Below are 7,728 nucleotides of genomic sequence, written 5' to 3' on the forward strand. Positions count from 1 at the left end.
TTTCTGTCAATATGGGGTGCTGTGTGTACATTAATGAGGAAAAAATGAACTTAAATGATTTTAGCATATGGCTGCAATATAACAAAGAGTGAAAAATTTAAGGGGGTCTGAATACTTTCCGTACCCACTGTATGTCTGTCCTACAGACATGTTTAAGGCCTTTATTTACTTGGCTTTAATTTGTCTCTGATGTGGTTTCCACAAAAAGTGCAAATACCTTATTAAAAATGTATTTTTTCCTCGGTTACTGAAAAACCTCTGTTCATCAGACATACAGTATGTAAAACATCACAGTAACGGTAAAACATCCAAGTGAAGTAACAATGAGCAAAACCCATGTTTTGAGTGGAAAGCACCTTCAGGTGCCTTCATTACATTTGTAAAACCAGGCCAAAGATCTGTATAATCAATATAGAACTGAAGTACGACTTGACTTTCTGGAACTTCCACATTTCCTGTAATTTTTTTTAATCTCACCATTTAAACCCTTTCTTCTTTTTTTAAAGATGCACTTGGATTTTATTTGTCTGAGAAACTGATGAGTTCTGTATTTGTCTACTTGGTCCTGTGAAATGAGAGAATTAAAAATATTGAAACTTTTTCTAGTACAGAACTAGTGGTTACGTTCATGTTCCATCAACGATGACATTTTAGGAGTCATGGGAGCTACTTTGCACACATGTTTCAGAAATCAGTGTTTTATTTTGAAACATAAAGATAAAATGATTTAACAAAACTGGAGTAAAAAAAAAGCTTCAGTTACAATATCTATGCATTTATAAATATCTAGTAACCACAGAAATGTGCATGTGAAAACTAAATATTTTGCCGCAGTTCTCTTTATAACACCTATGGACTCCTGATATCAGATAATAAAGATGGAGTATTGAATGTGAATAATAGTTAACTGAACAAAAACTTCCCACAAATCACGCTGTGTGAAAAAACTGAAAGCCATAGCAAACACAACTCATCAAAGCTTTAGCTCCGGCTGAAATTACACATATCTGTTGTCTTTCCTGCCGCCCTCTGAGTGCTCATCACCGGGGTCGGTTTTGGTGTGGGACTGAGGCTTGTAAACAACCCCAGGGTAACTGAAAGGCAGGAGACAAGACGTGGCATAAATGTTCCAAAATTCTATTCTGTTACTTCTGTTCAAGCACATTAAAAAGATGTCAAGTAAAAACCGAGTATAATTCAGTCCAAAGTAAATTCACAGTCATCAGCAGTCAGTTTATTCTCACTATAAACATGAGGTGCCTCACCGTGGTTTTTCATCTTTCACCATTTCCTTGAAAGCCACTGACTTCAGGATGCCACCAACAATCAGGACGCCCCCTCCGATCCAGGCTACAAACAGGGCAGGGCCAAATGTGTATCTGGTCAACACACACAACACAGTTCAGCAATGTAATGTACTGTAGATGCTGTGTGCAAATAATATGGAGATTATAAAAATGCAATCAAAATAATAAACTTGTAACCTACGTAGGTATTCCTCCCATTCCACCACCCATTCCCATCCCTCCCTCCATCATTCCTCCTCCTCCATATCCTCCACCATAGTTGTTGTAGGCAGCCATCCTGAAACTGGTCACGATCTCATTGGCATAGATAGAAGCTCCTGCAATGCCACATACTCCTGAGAGACACATAGACATGAATTACTCCAAGGAGAAACAGTTAATACAAACAGGCCTTTAATAATAAGAAACTTAATAATTTGAGATTTAAAAATAAAAACATGGACCATATAGCAGTTTATGAAGAAGGTCACTGATGATATCTATGCCAGGTTGCTAAATTTGTTTAAATTTCAGCTACTCCTTTTTTTTATTTAAAGATCTAAATATCTGTATCCATACCAGCGATGAAGAACATGATGCCAGCGGTGAGGCTCATCTTGGCCTTGGTGGTGTCCTCCATGCTGTTCACTGTGAGGCAGGTCAGGGAGAAAACCGATATCACCGCCCCGAGCACACTCAGCACCACACCCACTATCATCAGAGCTCGCACGGCCTGGAAGGAAACTAAGTGGACAGGAGACACACACCCAGAGGTGCTACATCAGTGAAGTTAAGTTGGATTTATCCCAGGCTGAGCCAGGGTTTTTGAAATGCCCGTGTTGCGAGTCCACATGGGCCCCCACCAACCAGAAACTAAGCCTAACGCTAAGTCTCTAAAATGTTTCAAATGATTTTCATTATCCATATTTATGGCTGAGTTTCCGTTGGCCTTAAGTGACCAAACCACAGGTTACTTTTTGAAGTTATTGAGTGTAAATCCCTCAGGAAATGACCTCAGTGTCCTACAGATGTTTCTAAAGCTACTGAATCAGTGATGTCCATAATGTGATTTTTTCCTTCAGAATGTCAGTGTACTGTAATTGTATTATAATCTGCAGTATGACTCGTATTTTATTGTGAAAGCTCATATTGCAAGTTGATGATGATGATGTTCACCAGTGGTGGAAGAAGTCCTCAGATCCTTTACTTAAGTAAACGAACTTAAGCACAGTGTAAAAATACTCTGTTACAAGTAAGAGTCCTGCATTCAAAATGTTACTTAAGTAAAAGTAAAAAAGTATTAGCATCAAAATATACTTGAGGCACTAAAAATAAAAGTACTCACATTATGGAGAATGGCGCATTTAATGTTCATGTATCATATTAGACTATAATTACTGATGCGTTATTGCGTACATCACAATTAATGTAGCAGCTGGTAAAGAAGGAGCTGATTTTAACTAGCTGACATGCTTATAATGTGAAGTACCACTGGGTAGCTTGTGAATTTTCTACTGGGAAAAAATAAAGTCTTTATGAATATGCTGTGTTTTCTCTATTAATTTGATTCTGTAAAGTAACTAAAGTTATCAAATGTGGTAAAAAGCATCATATTTGTCTCTAAAATATAGTGAAGTAGACGTATGATATAGCACAAAATGAAAATACTGAAGTATAGATACCTCAAAATTGTACTTAAATATAGTCCTTGAGTAAGTGTACTTAGTTACTGTTCACCCCTGATGTTCACCAGTGTACCTAATTAGATTTGTATTCTCCTACAGTAGGTGTGTTGTAGGAACCTGCCCTCTGCATAGTATTTGTTCTGTTTCTGATAAGTGTATTGACTGAGTGTCGGCCTGGCTCTCCACTGTAATGACCAGAATGCACTGGTGCTAATGCAAATACTGATAAGAGTAGGCTCAACACCGGAACAGGGTTGGTGGATGACAGAAACAAATTAATAACAACAGTTTTAAAACAATAAAAATGATGCTAGTGCACAGCACATAGGGAATGTTTTTTGCTTTCAGCTTTTTGTGAATTGATCTGATTTATCCCTTCAGCACCTTAGTGAGAAAAAGTACTGACAGAGTTCTTCCCTCTCGTTTTTTATTCTTCTTCACCAAATCAAATGTTTTAATACAAAATATTTGTTTCAGAATGTCACTGGAGCTATAAGATGCTTATGAATAACACTTTTAAACATTTAAACCCAGGAGTCCCTCATGTTTTGGAAGTATTCTTGTACCTCTTTTCTCAGAATTAAAATAGCACTGGCAAGTTTCAAGAGGAAAAACCAACATGTGCTGGCATCATCTTTTAGTTTCACAGGGCATTTAAAAATATTAACTGTGAAAGAAACACAGGCAGAGAAAGAGAGACGAGCTCTCTCGGACCTTGACAAGTAGCGAGAGAACTTCCTCCTAATCCCGGTACTGGATACTTATGTTTAACACAGTTTAGTTACAGCCTTTTAACACTTAGATACTTGCTGCTTGTTCCTCAACAAACATCTTAAAAAATATCTTCTAAGAGCAGAAATGGGAGAGTTTCCACAACAAGAAAAACTCAATAAGTTATACCCTTGACAATGAAGGAGACTAATTATGGGCACAGTTCAATAATGCATAATTATTAGGACAGTAAAAACATTAAACTGATTCAGATGTAAAACTGTTAGTAAGTCACATCTTACCTGGGAAACCCAAGAGGCCATAGAGAGGGCGACACTCAGTAAATCCAGAGGACTGGGTCTCACAGTTCTGCCACAGACCTTTGTAGGTGTAAACGGATGTCACCACGTCCCCCTGCCTGTCCTTGATACTCCAGTTGTTCATGGTAGTGGCTGCGATCAGGGCCGCAGCACCGATCAAGCCCAGAATGAATCCGCCGTTCTGCAGGACTTGAGGAGCCATTGTCGTCTCCTCCTTCAGAAGTCAGACGTGGAAGCACAGAGCGCGTGTGTGTGTGCAGCAATGTTTTGTGCCCAGTTTAAATAGATAAAGATCCTAGCATTTAATGTATGGCTGCATATGTGACGAAGGTGTCAAAGGTGAGCAGATGTGGTGTTCAGGCAGAGAATGAAACTGGGCAAAGCAGGACTGTGTGGTGACGGAAGCGCTGGGTGGAGGTGGCTGGGTTTCACCCAGTGGGTGATAACGCGGTACGGGTTGGGCTACCTTCTGTTAAGAGGTGTGGACACAGTGGTGATAGGTGCACCTGGTACCTAAATGAGAACTAATTGTTTAAATGTAAATATGGGAAACTGAAGCACTGAGTAGTGAACCGCCAGCTGTTGATCACTGAGTAAATGACAGTATGAGATCATTTTAACACACTACCAGAAAGGAAGTAAGTCAAACGCAGAAAAGATAATACACTTCACAAAGGGAGATTCTCAGTGATCCTGGGCACAAATTTAGAAGTTCACCAAATAAGTAAATGGAAACGTTCTGTCACATCCACAGGGAGGTCAGAGGTCAAGCTTAGCTACAGAGCTGCATCCCTGAGCCTCTGAATTGATAAAAATCTGGTGTTTAGTTAAGGATGCCAAGTGAAAATCCACAAAATGGGGCATCCTGGTGGCCAAGGCTTCAAGCTGCCGACCAGATAATAAAGACAAAACTACCCCCCAAAAGCCCTCTGCCCATGAACCAAACACACAGATGTAGCATCAGCGATCAGGTCATTCCTTGTTTTTTTGTTTCAAAATAGGACATGCATTGTGAGTTGGCGTACAGGCAAACTACGCTGGTTTCAGTGTGAGGACTCATTCCCTGTTACTAACTGAAACAAACAGTACCTCACACTGTACAATTTTCATGATTCAACTTTTTACCTTATCACTCTGTCAACACCTAGGGAGAAGTTTCTATTCTTCTGTTATCGCCAGTCTGACTCGCTCTCACTCACAAACGCACACAGACACACAGCTAAACTCGTACAGCAGTCACCAAACATGATGGGACCAGAAAAGTTAATCTTACAGTATATTGGTCATTTGCTGAGGATGTCTGTTTTTAAGTTGTCTTGTATTAATATCTATGATCTTTTGTGTAAATCTTTGTTGTGCACCTTATCAGGAGACTGGACGCCTGTTTGTTCAAACAAGAGCACCTAGGAACATGAAAATATACTGTACTGCTCTGACAGCAAACTTACACCAATGAAGTTATGATTAGTGGTGATGTTGGACATAAAATGAGCAGCAGCAGTAAAACAAAACAAAACAAAACAAAAAGTAGTGATCTGATCATTCCACTAATGAACAACTTCACATTAACATTGTTCACTGAATAGCGACTGACTTGTAGTTGCTCATATAAGGTTTTTAATGCAGTTATTATGAAAACAACATGTTCTGGTCTATGACACGGGAAACATTTATTATCTCCAATTCAAGGTCAAAATGAAAACAGGGTGACATGCTGAGAGATATTCTGGGGGTTTTACTGTGGAAATGCTGATGCTGGAATCAATAACACAAAATCAGACACTACCTTTTTTGGCTCCAAATAATGGGTTTAAAAAAAAAGATTGCCTCTTGCATACTTCTTTTACCCTCTTGTAACCACAGGAGTTTGACATTTGTCTGTCTGACAGTAACACAAATAAAAAGCTGTCAGGTGTTGTGTTAATTTTGATCAGTAAATGTGAAATTGAAGCAAACGTGCACTTTAGTTTGAACTGTTTTGAGTTCATGTTCTTGTCAAAGATGAACAACATAGCATTTTCACATTATGCTCCAAACCTTTACACGATATTTACATGTAATAACGTCTTGGGGGCTTGTCGCGGGTTTATGGTGCTCCTAGGTAAACAGCAGTTTATCGCATTTTGAAATGTTTTAATACCTCTGGAAAGGTTCAGCCACAATATTCCCAGAAGACATTAAATCAGAGGTGACCGTTTTGCCCGGGTCTTTTTCTTTTGTCGTATTACATGAGGAGGTCGCAAACTTTTCCCGACATGACCGCGCGTCTTGGTACCCGGTGTGTCACACACTAGAGCTGGGTGAAGTAAACGAGTACATGCCGCTCTTGCTCATCCCTCCAGGGAAGAGAATATAAGCCACCTGAGGCGGTAAACTGGCAGCAGACCAGGAACTACAGTTACACCTCACTACGTATCCCAGGCTGGATGCTGACGGGCGGATGTGGGTGTGCTGTCCTGGGCAAGCCAGCCCCCCAATCCCCCCGGTCTGATATCCAAACGCGTGCGCGCCGTAAGGCAGAGCCCCTGCAGTCAGCGTGTGCGGTATCTCTGTCACCTGCTGGACACCTCCGGTGCTGAACTGCACCACCGGCTCCAGGAGCGAGAAGGACGGCGAGGAGGAAGTGGGAACGAGGAGAGCTCTGGCCTTATCCCCGGAGACGAGAAGGGAATCCACTGAAACCCCCTTTAAGTGCTCTGCCTCCCCGAGTAGAGACGGCAGCGGGAAAACAAAACGGTCCCTCTTCAGACTCTTAGGTTTGCGCCGGGGTCTGTACTTGTAGTCCGGGTGCTGCTTCATGTGTTGAGCCCGCAGCCTCTTGGCCTCGTCGATGTACGGGCGCTTCTCAGAGTCGGAGAGCAGCTTCCACTCCGCGCCGAGTCTCTTGCTGATTTCAGAGTTGTGCATCTTCGGGTTTTCCTGGGCCATCTTTCTCCTCTGGCCTCTGGACCACACCATGAAGGCGTTCATGGGTCTCTTGATGTGATCTAAAGGTTTTGCCATTTCAGGAAGTGGCACATTAAGAAAAACACGCTGCTCCTATTTTAAAGTAAGTCACCTCTCCAGACAGACCCTCTCGCGCGTAAAGAAACGATAGATGAGACGCCACCAAGATAGATTCGGCAAAAAGATATCTGTCAGTGTCTTTACTGAAAAAATACAAGAAACAACAGCTTCGAATTGACTGAAGCATTTGCACCAAGTGGAAAATGAAAACTACATTATGCGCAAAGCCTGCGCGTAGAGAGGACCAAGTTGGGAGCAGGTTATGGATGATGCCGGGCATGTCAACCACTCATCACCACACCGCTGTCACAGTGGGCCAATGGGAGTGAGAGATAGCACTGTAATCCCTTCACAAAACGTTACTGTACAACATTTCTTAGGGACTCCCTCCTCCCCCGTCTCCTACAGTTTAGTCTCTCCAAAGCTCTACCGAGAGAAAGAGACAGGAGACCAGGGAAGAATGTATTCTGCAGTATAACATGAGCAGAAACACGTTTTGTAAGAGCTACATATGGAGGGAGAGGGGGTCCTATACTGTATGGAGGTTCTCTTGCACTGCAGCTCCTCATGGCCCTATAATGACCATATGGCCCATTTGCTCCGTAATGAATTTTGCAAGTTTGTTTCAAAAGATCTCAGAGGAAGGTTGTATACTTTGGCAATTTGAGACAGTCTAATTAAACCAGAGCTGTAGCCAGGATTTCAGAAATACTGAGGTCA

The 7,728-nt window shown here is 41.4% G+C and overlaps 2 protein-coding genes across 2 annotated transcripts; both read right to left on the reverse strand.

Annotated features, from left to right (window-relative positions):
• Positions 1-966: 966 nt before the first annotated feature.
• On the reverse strand, positions 967-4,204 carry cldn18 (claudin 18). Its single transcript, XM_020616237.1, has 5 exons — positions 3,985-4,204; positions 1,866-2,030; positions 1,514-1,642; positions 1,266-1,392; positions 967-1,094 (listed from the first exon to the last, which is right to left on the reverse strand). Exons 1-5 carry the CDS (start codon positions 4,202-4,204, stop codon positions 998-1,000), a joined length of 738 nt encoding a protein of 245 aa, XP_020471893.1. The 3' UTR covers positions 967-997.
• A 2,081-nt stretch (positions 4,205-6,285) lies between these two features.
• On the reverse strand, positions 6,286-7,117 carry LOC109969261 (transcription factor Sox-14). The gene has a single exon (XM_020615988.1). It carries the CDS (start codon positions 7,003-7,005, stop codon positions 6,286-6,288), a length of 720 nt encoding a protein of 239 aa, XP_020471644.1. The 5' UTR covers positions 7,006-7,117.
• Between the last annotated feature and the right edge of the window lie 611 nt (positions 7,118-7,728).

The sequence above is a fragment of the Monopterus albus genome, unplaced genomic scaffold, assembly GCF_001952655.1.
Source record: "Monopterus albus unplaced genomic scaffold, M_albus_1.0 scaffold172.1, whole genome shotgun sequence".
NCBI classification, from domain to species: Eukaryota; Metazoa; Chordata; class Actinopteri; order Synbranchiformes; family Synbranchidae; genus Monopterus; species Monopterus albus.

Excerpts from the sequence above, each read along its gene's own strand:
- cldn18 (XM_020616237.1), bottom strand. The coding sequence starts at position 4,204 with ATGGCTCCTCAAGTCCTGCAGAACGGCGGATTCATTCTGGGCTTGATC. Across the intron at positions 1,643-1,865 it reads CATCATGTTCTTCATCGCTG|GAGTATGTGGCATTGCAGGA; the intron begins GTATGGATACAG and ends TGTGTCTCTCAG. Across the intron at positions 1,095-1,265 it reads GTGAAAGATGAAAAACCACG|TTACCCTGGGGTTGTTTACA; the intron begins GTGAGGCACCTC and ends CCTGCCTTTCAG.
- LOC109969261 (XM_020615988.1), bottom strand. The coding sequence starts at position 7,005 with ATGGCAAAACCTTTAGATCACATCAAGAGACCCATGAACGCCTTCATG.